The following is a 22379-nucleotide window of genomic DNA, read 5'->3' on the forward strand; positions in this document are numbered from 1 at the left end:
TCATGTTTAATGTGGCAGAGCTTATCTTTAGGGTGAAAAAAATATCTTTAATGTGACAAAGCCAATATTCTGTCTAGTTTTAATTGTCCATGCTGTTGTTCTATAGGAATTTTTATTCCAAAATGGCCGGCCACCTGACACCATTGGCATCTAGTGGCCAATTTTTTCCAAACAGCAACAGTGTCGCGATTCTATGCTCTTTGCTAGTGTTTGCTATTTGAGTTATCTGGAGCTGTATGACTTTATAAATCTTGAATATCACATTGTTTTTAAGTTTTAAAATTATACAAATATCAACAGCAACACTCGTGCACAATAGGCAGCTAATACGGTTGTTGGCTAGTAATATAAAAAGTGCACCGCACTTCTTTGTTTTCTTGTTGAAAATCATTGCGGTGTGCCTCGCATTCTTGGAACGTAAAAAAGGAGGTGAGATCAGTCCTTTACTGTAAACTGCGGACTATAGCCTGGTTTATACTCGACGCGTGAGTAAAAAGTGGCGTCATCGCGGGAAGTGTGCGCGACATAATTTCGGCTGGCGGAGCGCATGTTTTTTTTTTGAGACTCGAGCTAACAGTGCGCATTTGATTTGAGTTGAATATGAAACACTTTGAAGAGATTTTGTCTGAAACAGAGTGCCTGTATACAGACATGTTTATGATCCCTGATCAATAATTGACCAATAATTCTTGGCTAGAAATTGAAACAGCCATGGGAAAAGAGGAAAGTTTTTTTTAAAAGGTTTGGAACAACCTGAAGGATAAGTTTGTTAAAGCCCAAAGAGGCCATGGCAAAAGTGACCCAGGTACACAATTACAGAAATGTGTTTATTCACCATTCATAGATTTTACACTGATGTATGGGTTTACTTTTGAATTTAAAACACTTTAATAGTTACAAAACTATAATTAAGGAACAAATTATTTCCTTGATAACTGGAAAAGAATATCTGAACCTATCGGTTCACAATATACGAATGCCCTGTTTTTCTAGGCTTTATTGGTGATAATGGGCAGAAATGTTGGATTTTACAATGTAGATTAGAGCTGAAGCTCTTTGCCCGAACCCGACGGGACCCGGCGGAACACGACGGGTTCGGGGGGGTTTTGGTTTAATTTCTATCATTTAAGACGGGGTTAGGTCGGGCCGGGCTTGTACAGTAAATGAACAGTCATGTGATGCATTTCGATTGGCCCGAGAAAGTAATTAAATCATTTGTCACATTAAATTCCCTCCCTGAAAAGGTAAAACAAAAGATGACGGAGACGTCAAAAAGAACGAATTTTGACTGCGGTCAGGCCAGCCACCAGTTCAGAAAGAACCTGTCATTCTAGCCACAAAGGTATTTTGGCGGTCACTCATACACTGTGCATTACGGTAGATCTCTAAACAGCACAGCAAGCTGACAGGGAAGATGACGAGGCTACATTGAAACTGCTGTCATGGAAAATTAAATGGATGTTTTGTCTCTGCACCATAACTTTTCAATCCCAAATGGATGGGGCAAACATTACTGCATCCAAAACGGTGAAAAGTCTTGGAGTAACGATTGATGACCAACTAAACTTCTCTGACCACATTTCTAGAACTGCTCGATCTTGCAGATTCGCACTCTATAACATCAGAAAGGTCCGACCCTTCCTATCTGAACATGCAGCTTAATTCCTTGTTCAAGCTCTTGTTCTCTCCAGACTGGATTACTGCAACTCTCTACTAGCCGGGCTTCCAGCTAACTCTATCAAGCCTCTTCAGCTGCTCCAGAACGCAGCAGCACGAGTGGTCTTTAATGAACCTAAAAGAGCACATGTCACTCCACTGCTCATCCGTTTTCATTGGCTGCCAGTTGCTGCTCACATCAAATTAAAAGCTCTGTTTGCCTACAAAGCGACCTCTGGCTCTGCTCCTTCTTATCTTCTTTCACTTCTGCAGATTTATGTGATCTCCAGAAACTTGCGTTCTGTGAATGAACGTCTTCTCGTGGTTCCATCCCAAAGAGGGAAGAAATCACTTTCCCGAACTCTCGCATTCAATCTGCCCAGTTGGTGAAATGAACTCCCAAACTGCATCAGAACGGCAGAGTCACTCGCTGTTTCCAAGAAATGACTAAAAACTCAACTATTTAGTCTCCACTTCAATTCCTAATCTGCCATTCCCTCTCTGGATATACCACTAACTGTACTCAAAAAAAATAAAAAATAAAAAATAGCTAATACTTTCCTTCTTAGACTTTACAGACCTGAAACTTGCCTATAGCACTTATTCATTGTTGCTCTTATAGTTGTGTAAATTGCTTCCTTGTCCTCATTTGTAAGTCGCTTTGGACAAAAGCGTCTGCTAAATGACTAAATGTAAATGTTTTTGGTTGGTAAAAGATCAACAAACAATCCTACGCAAAAGTTGCTATATTAGCCAGATCAGAACTCTGCATCTCGGCTTGTAGCAGCAGCAGTAAAAGAGTCCTGAGCGTAGGACTGCGCTTAAGCCATTTACAGTGGATTCAATAATGTTCCTCCACGAAAAAACACATAGCCTAATCTTGGTGAGTAAAGGGTATTTTAAATTAGAATTAAATATTAATTAAACCATAAAATCAAAATGTAAACAGAGTATACAGGTTAATGTTGGCATTAGGCTTTTCTTTTAATATTCAGCTTTACCGTCGACTGAATGCCAGATTGTGAAGAGAAGTGGCGAAACAAATTTCGCAGAGCCCTTATCTTAATTTCGTTATTGCCAAATTTATAATTTATTTTAATTTAATTTGTTAGGAAAGACTTATTTTTATTGGTGTGTTGGCCAATTTAAAGGCTAAGTTTATAGTGCTGAGATATTACAACGTTACAGAGGACTAATTTTATTTATTGGTTTCAACTTCCAAGTTGCCTATAGCTTACGTTTGTTACGAATAAATTATGTTAAAACATATAAATGACTCATTCTTGAAAAAAGGCAAAAGAGCTGTGTGCATGAGCACATTTGAATAATGTCGGGCTATAAACGAGTTCAGGCTTAATAAAGCTGTCAATCAAAATGTACCTGTCGGGCTAGGGCCGAATTCTGTCTGGCTCGGGCCCTATCGGGTCTATTTTTTATGGTCCGATTACAGCTCTATTGTAGATTAGAAGTTTTAGTAAACTAAAAGTGTGTCAGTCCAGTTTTTAGAGTTGAACTTCAGTTTAGTTCAGCTCAGTGTGGTTTAATTTTCACAGCTGAAAGTCCATCCATGCACAGCTCCACAAGTCCCAAACCAAGCAAGCCATATAATCATACAAATTTAATCCATCATATAAACGTATATATATCCTATATATATCCTATTTCTTCAGCATGTTTTACATCGTTGTGAAATGAAACATTGATTGAAGAATGACAATACTCTAGCTGTTCTAAATAATGTAAAACAATATAAAATACATTTAATATTTCAGCGTCCCAAAATGTATAATAGAAACAATTTTAACAATTTATGCTCATGTTTCTGCACTGTCTTAAACTCAAAAGCTTGTGTTTTTTTGTTAGTTGTCATTTAAAAAAATCCCCCTTTTTTTGCTTGACAAAAGACAGCATGTCATGTTGGTCTGAAAGAGCACGGCAGTAAATAAATGATGAGAGAAGTTTGTGGCCTGAACATGTGTTCTTCTGTTCCACGTGTAAACAAGTGCAACAAGTGGACCGAGCTGTGGGTGAGTTTGCTGACAGGCACTGAAAAAAACTGACTTTATAAATTGCCTTCGGGGACGAAATGTCAGACGGATCATTCTTTCCAATTGAAAAAGGTCCAAAGTAGGAGCAAAGCAATAATGAAACTATTTTGACAAAAGGGGGAAAGCGATTGGCTCAGAAGTGAATGTGACACACACTGATTGTTCTGCTGCAGCGTTTGTGTCCAGTCTGGCAGCTTGCGGAGGTCAGAGAAGCGTTTCCCGAACAATGACTTAATGATGTCATTGATGAAGAAATGAAGATGCTGATTAAGATAATATTACCGTTTGCAGATACTGAGACTCTTTAGATAAAACTGCTATAATAGTGACACCAGAGCTTATCTTTAATGTGGTGTTTAAGTTCATCTTAGGGTGGCAGAGCACATTTTTAGGGTGGCAGAGCTTATATTTAGGGTGACAGATGCAATTTTTAGGGTAGCAAAATTCCTCTTTAATGTGGCAAAGTTCATCTTAGGGTGGCAGAGCTCATTTTAAGGTGGCAAAGCTGATATTTAGGGTGGAAAAAGTCATCTAGGGTAATAAAATAATTTTGGAATTTTCTTCAATTTAGGGTGGCAGACGAAATTTTTAAGATGGCAGAGCTCATCTTTAAGGCTGCAGTAATCATTTTTAAGGTGGCAAAGCTCATCTTTAGAGTGGCAAATGTCATCTTTAATGTGGCCAAGCTCATCTTAGCGTGGCAGAACTAATTTTTGGGTGGTAAAAATCATGTTTAATGTGACAAAGCTCATCTTAAGGGTAGAACATTTAATCTTTAATATGGCAAATCTCATTTTAAGGTGGCAGAACAAGTTTCAAGGTGGCAAAGCTCTTCTTTAGGGTGTGAAAAATTTCATCATTAATGTGGCAAAGGTCATTTGTAAGGTGACAGCGCTGATATTTAGGGTAGGAAAAATAATTTGAAATGTGGCAGAGCTCATCTTTAGGGTGGCAAAACTCATCTTTAATGTGGCAAATGTCATCTTACAGTTGCAGAACCTATTTCAAGGTGGCAGAGCTGATATTTAGGGTGGCAAAATTCCTCTTTAAAGGGGTAAAACTACATTTTAATGTGGCAAAGCTCATCTCTTAAGGGTGGCACATTTCATCCTTAATATGGAAAATCTTATCTTAGGGTGGCAGAACAAATTTTTAAGGTGGCAAATCTCATCTTTAGGGTGGTAAAATGTATCTTTAATTTGGCAAAGCTCCTCTTAGGGTGTCAGAACTCATTTGTAAGGTGGCAGAGGTTATTTTTAGGGTGGCAAAACTCATCTTTAGGGTGGCAAGATTTATCTTTAATGTGGCAAAGGTCATTTGTAAGGTGGCAGCGCTGATATTTAGGGTAAGAAAAATAATTTGGAATATGGCAAAGCTCTTCTTTAAGGTGGCAAATTCCATCTTAGAGTGGCAGAACTCATTTTAGGGTGATAAAATCATGTTTAATGTGGCAGAGCTCATCTTTAGGGTGAAAAAAAATATCTTTAATGTGACAAAGCAAATCTCAGAGTGGCAGAAAGCATTTTTAAGGTGGCAGAACTCATCTTTCGGATAGCAAAGCTCACCTTTAGGGTGGCACAATTCATCTTTAATGTGGCAAAGCTCATCTTAGAGTGGCAGAACAAATTGTAAGATGGCAAAGCTCATTTTTAGGGTGGCAAAATTCATATTTAATGTGCAAAGCTCATCTTAGAGTAGCAGAACTCATTTGTAAAGTGGCAGAGCTGATATTTAGGGTGGCAAATTTAATTTATAAAGTGATAGAGCTCATCTTTAGGGTGGCAAACTCCATCCTTAATGTGGCAGAGCTCATCTTAGAGTGGAAAGATTCATCTTTTTTTAACAGTAAAAAATATTTTTAATATGGCAAAGCTCTCAAAGGATGGCATATTTCATCTTTAATGTTGCCAATCTCCTCTTAGGGTGGCAGAACTAAATTTTAAAGTGGCAAAGCCCATTTTTAGGGTGGCAAAATGCATCTTTAATGTGGCAGAGCTCATCTTTAGAGTGGCAAAAATCATCTTTAATGTGGCAGAGCTCATCTTTAGGGGGGCAAAATTCATCTTTAATGTGGCAGAGCTCATCTTTAGGGTGGCAAAATTCATCTTTAATGTGGCAAAGCTCATCTTTAGGGTGGCAAAATCCATCTTTAATGAGGCAAAGCTCATCTTTAGGGTGGCAAAATTCATCTTTAATGTGGCAGAGCTCATCTTTAGGGTGGCAAAATGCATCTTTAATGTGGCAGAGCTCATCTTTAGGGTGGCAAAAATCATCTTTAATGTGGCACAGATCATCTTTAGGGTGGCAAAATTCATCTTTAATGTGGCAGAGCTCATCTTTAGGGTGGCAAAATTCATCTTTAATGTGGCAGAGCTCATCTTTAGGGTGGCAAAATTAATCTTTAATGTGGCAGAGCTCATCTTTAGGGTGGCAAAATTCATCTTTAATGTGGCAGAGCTCATCTTTAGGGTGGCAAAATTCATCTTTAATGTGGCAGAGATCATCTTTAGGGTGGCAAAATGCATCTTTAATGTGGCAAAGATCATCTTTAAGGTGGCAAAATTCATCTTTAATGTGGCAGAGATCATCTTTAGGGTGGCAAAATTCATCTTTAATGTGGCAGAGCTCATCTTTAGGGTGGCAAAATGCATCTTTAATGTGGCAGAGCTCATCTTTAGGGTGGCAAAATTTATCTTTAATGTGGCAAAGCTCATCTTAGAGTGGCAGAGCTCATCTTTAGGGTGGAAGAGCACATCTTAGAGGGGCAAAGCTCATCTTTAATTCTGCAGATCTCATATTTGGAGAGTCAGAGCACATCTTAGGGTGGCAGAACTTATTTCTAAGGTCTCAAAGCTCATCTTTAGGGTTACAAAACACATTTTCCAGGTGGTAGAGCTAAACTTTAAGGTGGCAAAGCTCATCTTTAGAGAGACAGAGCTCCTTTTCAGTGTGGCAGATCTAATCTTTAGGGTGGCGGAGCTCATGTTTATGTTGGCAGCTGTTTCTACACCCATGCAGGATGGAGAGACGGGTGAGTTCAGCCAAACTGCATTAACCCTGCGCGATCAGACCAGATATTGAGCTTCAGAAAAAACAAATCTTGTTAGGCGTTGTAAACTGCCGTCAAAGCGAATCAGGAAGGCCAGGCTGAGTGAAGCGCTACCCACAATGCAATTAGAAAGCGAACACTTGATCAGAGCAAACAGCTGATGTTCATATCACTGGCACACAAACACACAGCTGATGTTCAGAAAGCTGGACACGGACACACAGCTGTCTGAGAGCAGGCAGATCACACACACACACACACACACACACTCCTCACTGAAATGACAAACTCCAAAGCATACGACAGCTTTATAAACAACTGCAGCAAACACACAGTCTCTTTTTTGATTTCTTACCTGTCCAGGTTTGGCGTCTTCACAGATTGAGGCTTCATAAGGAGTGGCCAGCTCAGGTGGGTTGTCGTTCACGTCCAGGATGCGGATGCTGACCGCTGTCTCAGACGCCATCGACTGATTATCTGGAGACAAACACATTCAAAATTATCATTCATTCATCATATGCATCATCTTCATCAGCAGTAGCAGCATCAGAAGTGCTCAACCCTGCTCCTGGAGATCTACCTTTCTGAAGAGTTCAGCTCCAATCCTGATTAAACACACCTGAACCAATTAATCCGGACCTGAACATTCACTCATTCATCTGTTTTCTTGTCGGTTTAGTCTCTTTATTAATCCGGGGTCGCCACAGCAGAATGAACCGCCAACTTATCCAGCAAGTTTTTACGGAGCGGATGCCCTTCTAGCCGCAACCCATCTCTGGGAAACATCCACACACATTCACACACACACACTCAAACACTACGGACATTTTAGCCTTCCCAATTCATCTGTACAGTCTTTGGACTGTGGGGGAAACCCATAGGAAAACCCACGCAAATGCAGGGAGAACATGCAAACTCCACACAGTCATGAGCTTTGGGTCATGTGCGAAAGGACAATATTTTGAATACAAGCGGCCAAAATGAGTTTCCTTCGCAGGGTATAGATAGGGTGAGGATCTCTGTCACCCTGGAGGAGCTCAGAGTAGAGCCGCTGCTCCTCCACATCGATAGAAGTCAGCTGAGGTGGCTCAGGCAACTGTTTCGGATGCATCCTGGAAGCCTACCTAAGGAGGTTTTCCAGGCATGTCCCACTGTGAGGAGGCCTCGGGGAAGACTGAACTGAAGTGAAGATTAAACTCTAACAAGTCTTTCTGTTAACTTTAAACACATAAGATTACTTTTATTGTCAAAATGTATCTCTCTTAATTCAATCCCAATCAAAGCATGCTTGGAACTAGTTGGACCAAAACAACTGTTTTATGTTGTCCCAACACAAACCGCTTAAGTTAACCTAATGGTTTACAAAATTAGGTGGACTGAACATAAAACAAATAAACTGTTGAACAAATAAACTGGCAAAACGCTTAAGTTAACTTAAGAGTTTATAAATTTAAGTGGATTGAACATAAAACAAATAAACTGGCCAAAGAAACTGCAAGAATTGTGTTAATTCAGCCCATTTTAAACAGGTAGTTTGAACAAGCAGCAGTAATCATTTTTTTGAGTGTGTGTGAGGGGTTTGTTTGCTCATTTATGCTAAAGCAGTGAACACAAACAGGTCCAACAACACTATATACAGCAATGAGTTATAATGGTAAGAGCACAGGAACACTGATGGAAATGCAGATAAACAGATTCAACATCAGGCTGTAATATCATTCTGAGCGCAGTCTCATTAAGCTACAATCAAATGCAAATCTTATTGGAAAATGTGTACATAATTAAATTCGTTTAAGTTTATATAAGTAAAATCGTCGACTAATTAAACAAGCTGTACGTGTTGCGGCGGCTGATTTTGAGCTAATTTCCGCACCTTATTTATTTCATTAGAAATGTTTTCATTTTCATGAGAGATGCGTTTCGGCCAGGAGAGGGCCGGCGCTTTAATTGCAATGAGACATAATTAGATTTTTTTTTTTTTTAATTAGCACAATGTTGCTGTTATGCTTGTGTTTATCTGCAGAGATGTACTGTACACTAGTTCATGCATACCACCGTATATGTTATTTAGCATGTGTACTGTACATTGCATATACAGTACATGACAGTTTCATTCTTGTTTTTCAAGCCATGCCTATTAATTACATAGCACAAACACATTTCCTAACCGATGTAACTGCAATTAATAATAATAATAATAATAATAATAATAATAATAATAATAATAACATGCAGTGCAGTGGCGCAGTAGGTAGTGCTGTCACCTCACAGCAAGAAGATCGCTGGTTCGAGCCTCGGCTGAGTCCATGTGTTCGTGTGGGTTTCCTCTGGGTGCTCCGGTTTCTCCCACAAGTTCAAAAACATGCAGTACAGGTGAATTGGGTAAGCTAAATTATTCGTAGTGTATGTGTGTGAATGAGTGTGTATGGATGTTTCCCAGTGATGGGTTGCAGATGGAATAATTATTCATTCCTTTTCCTTCGGCTTAGTCCCTTTATTTATCAGGGGTCACCACAGCGGAATGAACTGCCGAGTGTTTCAGCATATGTTTTTACACAGCAGATGCCCTTTCGGTCACAACCCAGTACTTGTGATTTTTTTTTTATATAATAATAATAATAATAATAATAATAATAATAATAATAATAATAATAATAATAATAATAATAATAATAATCAATGCAAAAATAACAATGAAATAAATTATATAACTAAGAAAATAAATGAACAATAAATGTGATTTATTAAAACAGAAAGCAACATAAAAATATAACTTTTAAAACACATTCAAATAAACAAATAAATAATTTAAATAAGAAATTGATGTTGTAAATATTAATATATATTATTATTTTTTGTAGAATTTATTAATATTTTTTTTTTATTTAACACATTTAAAACAACAAATAAAATAAAGAAAAACCCTGAATAAAAAAAAAATAAATACACACATTTTGATAAAACAAAAAAAGAAAAAAAGAACTATTAATAATAATTAAAAACTAACAAAAAATTAATAAAAGAAAATAATGTCATATTAATAATTAAATTTATAATTTAAACAATTAAAGCACTGGCCTTCTCCTAACCTGTTGTGGTGCTGCTGAAATGCATTTTTTATGAAAATTATAGCATTTATTATTGAAATGACTAATTATTATAATATTATTAGAATTAATTATGGATAAAAGATTTAGGCTTAAAATAAAAGTAAAATAAATAAAAATAAACTAAACTAAACTAAAATAAAATAAAATAAAATAAAATACATTTAATTAAACAACAGTGGTTCCTTCTGCTGTGGTGCTGCTAAAATGCATCTTAAGAAAATTTAAGTATTAAATGATAAAAAGACAAATATTATTTGAAATAGTTATGGAGATAGGCTTAGCTGTAAAATAAAATTAAATAAATAAATAAATAAATAAATAAATAAATAAATAAATAAATAAATAAATAAATAAATAAATAAATAAATAAATAATAAAAAAATAATAATGGTGTTTCTTTAACCTTTAAACAAACAGACAAAACAAACAAACAAATAAACAAACAAAACGAAACAAACTGTGTAGTTCATTGACTTTCTTTTCCAACAAGCTCTGCATCCATTAAAACTGAATATGCTTTAATTTAAAAAATGAAACACGTTATTTCATTTAAAACATGCAAACATTATTGCACGCACGCACGCACGCACGCACGCACGCACACACACACACACACACACACACACAATCAGCTGATTCTCTGGATCTGTAAATCTCCTCATTACACAAATAATATTTAAAGACAGCTCTAAAAACTATGATTCATCTCCAGTCAACTGTTTGTCTCTTATGTAAAAAACAAAAGAAAAGAAAAGAAAGAGAAAGTAGTGATTGCCTTTGGTGCATTTCTGACTCATGAGAGCTCCAGCGGGAGTTGTGTTCGCAGTGATTTGGCAGTGAATTAGTATTTACTGACAGAGACTGCAGACCTATGGCCTAAATATTAAATGAAACTCATCTGGTTTTATCAGCTCTCCCGATTGCACTAACCGTGTCTAATGAGCTTCAAATGTTGTGCAAATTGACAAAACAATCTGTGTGTCCTCAACCCACGCCTGAAGACAGGAGACGCACGTCTAACACACACACACACACGCACAAACACACACACACTCACTGGCACAAACACAAGAGGAGGAAATGAAGTTTGAGTCTGTTAGAATAGTCAACAGTGGGAAAATACTCAGTATTAGTGAAGCAGGGCAGTATGTGTGTGTGTGTGTGTGTGTGTGTGTGTGTGTGTGTGTGTGTGTGTGTGTGTCATGGCCTCGTGGACAATACATGTCAGATCTGATGAACATCTCTGTACATCTTCATCTGAATCATCAACAATACACAGATTCTGTCCTGATGTGAACTGTACACGCACGCACACGCACATGCATGTGCGCGCACACACACACACACACACACACACACACACACACACACACACACACACACACACACACACACACACACACACACACATCTATCTATCTATCTATCTATCTATCTATCTATCTATCTATCTATCTATCTATCTATCTATCTATCTATCTATCTATCTATCTATCTATCTATCTATCTATCTATCTATCTATCTATCTATCCATCCATCCATCCATCATTTATCTATCTATTCGTTCGTCCGTCCGTCCTTCCGTCCGTCTGTCTGTCTTTCTATCATTCATCCATCCATACATCCATCCGTCCGTCTGTCCATCATCTAATTATCATCCAATCGTCCAATCATCATCCCTCCATCCATCCATCCATCCATCCATCCATCCATCCATCCATCCATCCATCCATCCATCCCTTCATCCATAGTTATTAAATAATAAAAGTCAATTGTCGGAATAAAAAACAGATATCAACTGCTCAATTATCGTTAATTTAATAAATTAATGTAAATAAATGTATGAAATATTCAATCAAATAAGTTCATGCCTGAATAATACAACATTATGGCATGAAAATTGATAAATAAATAAATAAATAAATAAACAAATAAATGAATAAATGAATAAATGAATAAATGAATAAATAAATTAATTAATTACACACATTTTTCAGTCCACTAATAATAAAAAGACATTCATTCATTTATTCATTTTCTTGTCGGCTAAGTCCCTTCTATCCGGGGTTGCCACAGCGGAATGAACCGCCAACTTATCCAGCAAGTTTTTACGCAGCAGATGCCCTTCCACCCGCAACCCACCTCTGGGAAATAATAGAAAGATATAAAGCATATAATATTAAATAATATTAATATGTTGACAAAATCCATCTTTATTTGGGTATTTTTGTAACCACATGAAAAGGATGTTAAATTTTACACCTTAATAAATGTATGTTTAAATTTCAAATTAATGCGTTTGAATATTAATTACTTAATCTAATAAATAAAATTAAGTACCATAATAAATAAATTATATAATTATATATATATATATATATATATATATATATATATATATATATATATATATATATATATATATATATATATATATATATATATAAATATATATATATATATATATATATATATATATATATATATATATATATATATATATATTTTTTTTTTTTTTTCCTGCTCATTATTTGATTAATCCAAAATTCAAAATAAATGAATTTGCAAGTGACATAAACATAACATCAATGTCCAATGTTGGACAGACGTTGCATTTTAGTTACTTTCCAACGTAACTTAAAAAGAACCAAATATCAACATCTACTGATGTTCCAGCTTAGCGTTGTGTGGACGTTACCACTATGTCATCTATCAGATGCTGACGGTTGCCATACCTGATGAATAAACATCAGTATTTGACGTCAACAAAACATTAACGTCATTATTGGACATCAAAATAATGTTGTCGTTAGATGCTGGTGACCTAAATCTAACTTAATATTATCGCCTTATGACGTTGTGTGTCTGCTGGGGACAAACACTGACTGTCAAATCAAGCTGTATGTTACTTCAGTGCTGAATTGCAAAATGCATTAAACAAATTTAAAAGAGTGTTTTGCTTTTGACCTGTTTTATCTGTGCAGATTTTAAAAACCTTCAAAGCAAAAAGTGTAGAAGCATTGAAATGTACATTAAAGTGGACGGTGAACTTTGGCATTTTCATTAAAAATGAAGCAAAGTGTCGAGCTGTGATTACGGAAATGTCATTCCTGGTTACAAATAAAGCCTTCTACATTTCCAGCAGTGGAAAAGGGCAAGTTTCAGAGCAGCAGTAGACTGGAAAAGTGCTAAAAAGTGCAGTCACAGAGAAGATGTTTTTCTCGTTCCACACCAAATGCCCTTTCAGTGGAGAGAAAGATTATAATACATTTTTATGATTTAATTATTGATTTTTTTATGAAAATTTGTTTTATTAAATTAAGTAATTATTATTTAAATGTATTAATTAATTTAAAATTGAAAGATTAAAATATACATTAATTTAAGTGTAAAAATCAACATCTTTTCTACATTATCAGAAAAATACTAAATAAAGATGTGTTTTGTCAATTTATTAATATTCTTATTATTATAAGCGCATCGCTTTTATTCCAGATAAAACATTTCCTGCAGTAGAAAAGGGCAAGTTTTAGAGCATATTGGAAAGCTGTTGATTGTTAGACTTTAATAAATATATCACAAATTATATTCATGCTTAAAGTTTAAATTAACTAATAAAAATAAATAAGGAAATTAAATTGCTTGATATAATTCAATTAAAATTAATTATTAAATTAATTAAATAATTAAGAAAAAAAATGAACTGCTTAAAAAACATCACAATATTGTTGTATGTGAACAAATCATATCATGTTAAATAAACTACAATATTAAATAAGAAAATAAATATATAAATGCATTTAAAAACATAATAAAACAAATGATATAAAAGAATAAACCAACACATATAAATAAAATTAAAATATGTTTTAAAAAATAAACAAACAAAAAAATTATACAAATAAAATCTGTTGCTGAAAAATGGGTAAAATTTATTCATTCGATGCGAATAATTAATATTAAAATCTATTGATTAAAACATAAAAATTAATATGTACTCTTATTAAAGTGTAAAAATGATTTTTTTTTCCCCATATGGTTAGATAAACACTAAATAAAGATGTATTTTGTCAACATATTAATATTCTTATTATTGTATGCTCATCTCTATTTTTCAGATGAAACATGGGTGATATTTATTAAATATCAATATTTCCTGCAAAGGGAAAGTTTTAGAGCATATTGGAAAGCTGTTGATTTTTAGACTTTGATAAATATATCACAACTTATATTCATGCTTACAGTTTAAATTAACTAATAAAAAATAAATAATGAAACTACATTTCTTGATATAGTTAAATCAATTATTGAATTAATTAAAAAATTAAGTAAATAAAAAATGAAATGCATAAAAATAACACCACAATATTGTTGTATGTAAACAAGACGCATCATGTTGATAGAACTACCATACTAAATAAGAACATAAACAAATAGAGAAAAACAAATAATTAAAACGAATAAATCAATAAATAAAAATAAAATAAAATAAAAAAATGTTTTATAAATACACAAAAAAATAAATATTATATAAATAAAATATGTTGCTTTTGATTGTAAAATGATTACCGAAAAATGGGTAAAATTTATTCATTTGATCATGCAAATAATTAATCTTAAAATGTATTGATTAAACATAAAAATTAATATATACACTTATTGAAGTGTAAAAATCAACATCTTTCCATATGGTTAGATAAACACTAAATGAAGATGTATTTTGTCAACATATTAATATTCCTCATCTTGTTTGCTCATCTTTTTTTTTTGGGATGGACTAATAAAATGTGTGAATGTATGCATTCGTTGATTTCCGGCAGTGGAAAAGGGCAAGTTTTACAGCAGCAGTAGTCTGGAAAGTGCTAAAAAGCAGTCTCAGAGCAGTTATTTTTCACTCTCCACACCAAATGTCCTTCCAGTGGAGATAAAGACACAACTGTGCCGTAGTATCTCTTTACCCCGAGGGCAAGACATGATGGTTTTCCCTCTATTTATCACCTGGGAGAGAGGAAGAGCGAGAGCCAGCCTGTCTGCACTTTGATATCATACACCCTATCAAACGCGCACAAATTATATGTCACTCTTGTTGGGCTGATAGGATTCAGACTTTCTGACAGTCTGAGGCAGGACTTTACTGAGAGAAGACTTGATAACTCCTGCAGGACGAGGAGGACAGACGAGTCTCCTCAAGATGAGTTTATAGCTGGTATATCTTTCTGCTTTGAAGAAGTCTGACAGAATTAAAAAACAAATAATAATAAAAATATTATATATATATATATATATATATATATATATATATATATATATATATATATATATATGGAGATTTACTTTAATTATAAAACAATTCAAAATTACAATTGTTAGTTAAATGAATGCATTTAAGAAAATAAACAATACTATATTATTAATTGATCATTGTTTTTATGGGTTTTTATTATGATAATATGTTTATTGTTGTAATGCAACAATAAGAAAATATTACTATATATTACAAAGATTATTTATTGAAAAATTATTTTTTTTAAATGTGTATATATATATATATATATATATATATATATATATATATATATATATATATATATATATATATATATATATATATATATATATATATATATATATAGCTTAAAGTGACATTTAAAGGCTTAACTAGGTTAATGATGTTAACTAGGCAGGTTAGGGTAATTAGGCAAGTTAGTCTATAACTATGGTTTGCTCTGTAGACTATCAGAAAATGAATATATCTTAAAGAGGCTAATAATTTTGACCTTAAATGGTGTTTAAAAAATTTAAAACTGCTTTTATTCTAGCCGAAATAAAACAAATAAGACTTTCTCCAGAATAAAAAATATTATCAGACATACTGTGAAAATTTCCTTGCTCTGTTACACATCATTCGGGAAATATTTTAAAAAGAATAAAAAATCAGAAGGGGGGCTTATAATATTACATAACTGTTGCAATACATTAATAAACAAATAACATAATAAAAAAACTATAAAAAACAATGAAAATAAATATAAAATATTCAATGAATGTTAAATAAATTAGTTAAATTAGTTAAATTAGTTAAATTAAAACATTTTAATGTCATATATATATATATATATATATATATATATATATATATATATATATATATATATATATATATATATATATATATATTCATATGTGTGTGTATACACACACACACACACACACACACACACACACACACACACACACACACACACACACACACACATATATATATATATATATATATATATATATATATATATATATATATATATATATATATATATATATATATATATTATGTAAACAGACACATCTCATATGAACTACCATAATAAATAATTATAAAAAAGTTATAATACAATATGACTGACTTAGCATTCATTTTGGTATTGCCTTCTGCATATCCTGAATAAAATATATGTATACCGCATGTCTTTGGACTTGTGGGGGTAACTGGAGCACACAGAGGAAACCAACGCGAACACAGGGAAAACATGCAAACTCCAAAAAACAACTTATTCTAATAAAAAATACAAAAAAATAAATAAATTAATTAAATAGTCCAGAACAATCAGTTTCTTTTTCTAACCTGCACGTATTACAACTAAAAGCACTGTATATTAGACAGAAAGAGAGGAAAAGGCTGAGTTTTGGCAATGGTTTGCCATCCACTATACAGTTCGTCTGCTTTAGTAAGACTAAACTGAAGCTCTTAAAAAGATTGAAAATGTATTTATTCTCAGCCAACTGAGGCAAACTGAAGTGCGGATTCTGAGCTTGTCTGAAATATCATATTTACTAATATCTCCTGCAATGGCGTGTGAAGCACACATCGATCTCCAACGTAACTCTTGGATGAACACTCATTACGCTCTTGACTGGACTGTGAAATGTTCATTGCAGATGTTCGAGGGAATTATAAAAAGTGTCTGCAAACCGGCCACTTCACGCCTCATTGCTCGCCGAGCACACATTTCATGTATTTTTGTGGCGTGGGGGAAATTTAGATGAGGAAGCTGACTTTGAGAATGCTGCATTTATAAATAAATAATCATTTTTTTAAATTTATATAATATTTTGACCCATGTTATAGTCTATCCTTAAAAAAATGTCATAAACAAGTTTTTTTTTATAACCATACTGGAAAGCTGTTTATTTTAATACTTATTTTATACTAAATATATAAATATTATATTCATGTTTAAAGTTTAAATGGATGGATACTAGGTAAGTTATATTATTTGCATGTAAACGCGACACATCATGTCGAATGAATAACCTATACTCCCCGGCCACTTTATTAGGTACACCTGTCCAACTGCTCGTTAACGCAAATTTCTAATCAGCCAATCACATGGCAGCAGCTCAATGCATTTGGGCATGTAGACATGGTCAAGATGATCTGCTGCAGTTCAAACTGAGCATCAGAATGGGGAAGAAAGGGGATTTAAGTGACTTTGAACGTGGCATCGTTGTTGGTGCCATACAGGCTGGTTTGAGTATTTCAGAAACTGCTGATCTACTGGGATTTTCATGCAGAACTATCTCTATGGTTTACAGAGAAAGGTCTGGAAAAAAGAAAATACAATATAATATATTGACCCATTTTCTAGTCTATCTTTAAAGAAATGCCGTAAAAAAGTTTTATAACCAAAGCTGTTGAATTCTATACTTATTTTATACTAATATATAAATATTATATATTATATTCATGAATAAAGTTTAAATTAATTCATAATAGGTAAATTAATGGGTAAGTTATACTATTTGCACATAAACAAGACATATCATGTCAAATGAACTTCCATAAAAAACAATGACATATAAAAATACAAAATCCCTGGCCACTTTATTAGGTACACCTTTCCAACTGCTCGTTAACACAAATTTCTAGTTACCCAATCACATGGCAGCAACTCATGCATTTAGGCATGTATATATATATATAGTCTATCTACAGAAAAAAAAAAAAAAAACATTACAGAAGTACGAATTAAGAACATATAAGGATTTATAACAATATCTTTATAATAATATAATCATAAATATACTATCACATACCTATCTCTGCTGATATTGATTGGTTGTGTCTTGTGGTGTGGGCAATTTAGATGTTGTGTTTATATATAAATAAATGTATATTTTCAAAAAATAAATAGCTAATTAGTACCTATTTTTAAAGCCTATTTAAAAAATATATATTAAAAAGGCATAAAATATTAAGAAATTATGTGTTCACAAAATATCCTTCACTGAATATTTTTGTAACCACAATGGAAAGCTGTTGATTTTTATACTTAAATAAATAGATCAAAAGTTTATTCATGTTTAAAGTTAAAATCAATTAATAAAAAAGGTCAATTATATTGTTTGTACATAAATAAGATACATAATGTCACAGAAACTGCCATACTAAATAAGAAAATATAAATCTATAAGAGGAGACTCAGTGGCGCAGCAAAAAGGTTGCTGGTTTGAGTCTCGGCTGGGTCAGTTGGCGTTTCTGTGTGGTGTTGCATGTTCTTCCTGTATTCGTGTGGGTTTCCTCCGGGTGCTCCGGTTTCCTCCACAAGTCCAAATACATGCGGTACAGGTGAATTAGGTATAGCCTAAATTGTCCGTAGTGTACGTTTGTGAATAAGTGTGTATTGATGTTTCCCAGAGATGGGTTGCAGCTGGAAGGGCATCCGCTGCATAAAACATGTGCTGAATAAGTTGGCGGTTCATTCCACTGTAGAGACTGCAGATTAATAAATGGACTAAGCTGAAAAAAGAAAAAGAATAAATAATATATAAGAAAAAAAAACAACGAAACAAAACAAAGTGAAACAAAACAAAACAAAATGAAACAAAACACAACAACAAAACAAAACAAAACACTACACAAAAAAACAAAACCAAACAAAACAAAGCGAAACAAAACACAACAACAAAACAAAACACTAAACAAAAAAAACTAAACTAAACAAAACAAAACAAAACAAAACAAAGCGAAAACAAAACAAAACAAAACAAAGCGAAACAAACAAAACAAAACAAAACAAAACAAAACAAAACAAAAACAAAACAAAACAAAACAAAACAAAAAATAAAACGAAACGAAACGAAACAAAACAGCTGTTGCTTTTGAGTGTGAAATGCTCACTTGCGGATGTACGAGGGAATTATATAAAGCGTCTGCTCCAGATTTCATCTACTGTATTTTTGTGGTGTGGGGAATTCAGATGAAGCTGTTGACTTTGGTAACAATGTGTTTTCTTTTTTTCGGCTAAAAATGAGTTTGTAAAGCAGCCAAACTCTGTGTGATTGTGTGTGTGTGTTTGTGAGGTCTGGAAGTGTTTTCTCTCAGCTTTAAAATGACAAATTCTTTGACTAAAGGCCGATGCGTGATGCAACTCTCAGAAAGAGCATCCATATGTGTGGAGACAAACAAATCTACGAGTGTTATCTGAATGCTAAAACGCAAATAAACATGTGCCGCATGGCTTCTGCTCAGCTGATGAATGGAGATGAAGGAAAAGCAGCTGTTTGAAATGTTTTTGGACACTTATAAACGCGTGAATGTCATTGCAATAAATCACGTGTCTGGATTCGACCTCAAAACTGCATTTGAGTGTCATTGTCTTCAATATATGACAGTTAAGTTTTTTTTTTTTGCATATTTTTTATATAAATTTTCACATCAATTTGCCTGAATTTTGCAATTTAATACTTTTTGTATTTATTGTATTTTGTATTATCTTTTATTTAATAAAATTCATGCATTTTAGGTGTTAATAAATGGCATTTACTGTAAAGGCGCATTTGCATATCTTTTAGTTATTATTATATTTAGTTTTTTATTGTATAAACTATTTAATCCCTAATATTGCACCGAAAATCTGCTCCATTTTGTTTTCTTCTCAATGAATGTGTAATATAATTCATTCCTTTATTATCAATTAATAAAAAATCTACACTGTAGAGCCTTAAAGTTGATTTCTGCATCAATCTGTCTTGCCAGTTTGTATTTATTATCTACATATTTTATTTTGCAGTGCTATACAAACAAAACAGTAACTACTTTAATGTATTGGTATGTTGATTTGCCTTATTAAAAATTATGCACTTTTTAAAATCTATTTTAATTTCTCTCGTTCGGGCCAATGCAGACTCAAATTTAAATAAATAAATGCACAGTTCCTTAAATTTCATTATGCATCAATCTACGTTTGATATACACTCACTGGCCACTTTATTAGGTACACCTCTCCAACTGCTCGTTAATGCAAATATCTAATCAGCCAATCACATGGCAGCAACTCAATGTGTTTAGGCATGTAGACATGTTCAAGATTTAAGTGACTTTGAACATGACATGGTTAGTGCCAGATGGGCTGGTCTGATTATTTCAGAAACTGCTGATCTACTGGGATTTTCACGCACAACCATCTCCAGGATTTACAGAGAATGGTCAGAAAAAGATATATATCAAGTGAGCGGTAGTTCTGTGAACGTCTTAAAGCGTGAATCATCTAAGACTGGTTTCTTGAACATGACAATGAGTTCACTGTACTCAAATGGCCTCCACAGTCACCAGAGCTCAATCCAATAGAGCACCTTTGGGATGTGGTGGAACGGGAGATTTGCCGACAAATCTGCAGCAACTGCATGATGCTGTCATGTCAATATGGAGCTAAATCTCTGAGGAACATTTCCAGTACCTTGATAAATCTATGCCAAGAAGGATTAAAGCAGATCTGAAGGCAAAAGGGGGTCTCACCCGGTACTAGTCAGGTGTACCTAATAAAGTGGCCATATATTATGCACTTTTTATAGATTTTAATTTCTCTCTTTCAGGCTAATGCAAAGAGCATCAAAATAGAAAAAGGTGCAATATCTACAACACAAACCATCACACAGTTAATTTCTGCATCAATCCATCAACACTGCATTTATCCAAACACAATAACTGCTTCCTCATGTCTGTTAATTCAGCTTAAGATTGCAGCATCAGCTCTATAAGACACAGGTAATGCTTCAGCAAAGACTGTGTCAAACTGAAACACATCATTCTGCTTTGGCTTTAAAGGCATTGAGACTGATGGAGATTTCCAAGAGTGATGACGTGACGTTTACCTGCTTCTACTGCGGTAACAGTGATGTTGTGCCAGCCGGCGGTCTCCCTGTCCAGGATCTTGCCCAGAGTGATGGCACCCGTTACTGGATCAATATTAAAGATCTGCTCCTGGTCTGTGCTTCGCTCTATAGAAAACCTGCACACAAATACATATAGAAAAAAAATGAAGAAATGCACTGACATTTATATATTAATTTTTTTATTTTTTTATAAGTTTCATTAAATGTTTTATTTATTTTGATTTGATTTAAATGAGTAATTTTTTATTAAATTATCAGTGACATTATTAACATTATTATTAACAGTAAAATTATTTTTTGAAGAATTTTTTTTATTACCTTTTTTAATATTATTTTGTTTTTATATACATTTTATTTTATTTGTATGGTATTTTAGAGTAGAGATCTGCGCGGGACTAAATTTTGAATCCCGCTCCCGCCCACACCCGCCAGGTTTTAGCCCGAACCAGACCGCTCCCGCTTATATTAAGAATTTGTTGTCCCGCTGCCCGACCCGCCCCGTTTTCTGGCCGCCGCACCCGATCCCGCTAAAGAGCGGGGGAGAACAAAACCGAAAATCACCCAGTTATACAGTCCAGACAGACAAGCTGTCTGTATAAACACACACACACACAGCACCAAGCACACACACACACTGACAAATCTCTCTCTCTCATATCCGCGCGCGCGCACTTACACACACACAAGCACCAAGCAGACACACAGGCGTTTGCTGTTATATCAACTCAAAGGGTTGTAATACCATGTATCAAGTACCAATGTAATACCAAAAGGTTTTATATAAAGGTATATAAATACTGAGTCGCGCCAGCTCCGGGCCGCAGCGCACATTACTCTCGGGCCGATTCCGGCGCGGATGCGACAGCGTTGGCTTGCTTACAAGTGGTAAGTCTCCGGCAGGCGAGAATCTAGCCGGAACTGGCCTGAGTGTAATTTGCTATCTGGGAAAGCTCTCTCTCTCTCTCTCTCTCTCTCTCTCTCTCTCTCATTCGCGCTCGCGCGCACTAACATACACACACACAAGCACCAAGCACACACACAGGCAAAGCTCTCTCTCTCTCTCATTCGCATAGCAATATCCGCGATATTGCTAGACAGCCCGCTCCCGTCCCAAACTATACCCGTTACCGACCGCTCCCGCGATTTATTCGGAAATTTATTTATAATGCAGACCTCTATTTTAAAGTCACACACATTAGAAAACTATTCTAGATTTTTTTTCTGCACAAGTTGGATTTAATTAATTAATTAGTTGGATTTAATTAATTAATTACCTTATACATACAGTTGAAGTCAAAATCATCCACTCTCCTGTGATTTAATTTTATTTTTTTACAAATATT

At 34.1% G+C, this 22379-nt stretch overlaps 1 protein-coding gene and 1 long non-coding RNA gene across 5 annotated transcripts in view; one reads left to right on the forward strand and one right to left on the reverse strand.

Moving 5' to 3' along the window:
- The window catches only part of LOC147843698 (uncharacterized), a 341063-nt gene that overhangs the window by 254119 nt on the left and 64565 nt on the right, over window positions 1–22379 (forward strand). The window lies entirely within an intron of this gene.
- Window positions 1–22379, reverse strand: part of cdh22 (cadherin 22) — a 487421-nt gene that overhangs the window by 107154 nt on the left and 357888 nt on the right. For all 4 annotated transcript variants that reach the window (NM_001443453.1, NM_001443451.1, NM_001443452.1 and 1 more), the window contains 2 exon segments: window positions 7109–7230; window positions 21016–21152. In NM_001443453.1, the coding sequence (NP_001430382.1) occupies window positions 7109–7230; window positions 21016–21152 (259 nt within the window).

The sequence above is a fragment of the Danio rerio genome, chromosome 6, assembly GCF_052040795.2.
Source record: "Danio rerio strain M-AB ecotype USA chromosome 6, GRCz13ab, whole genome shotgun sequence".
NCBI classification, from domain to species: Eukaryota; Metazoa; Chordata; class Actinopteri; order Cypriniformes; family Danionidae; genus Danio; species Danio rerio.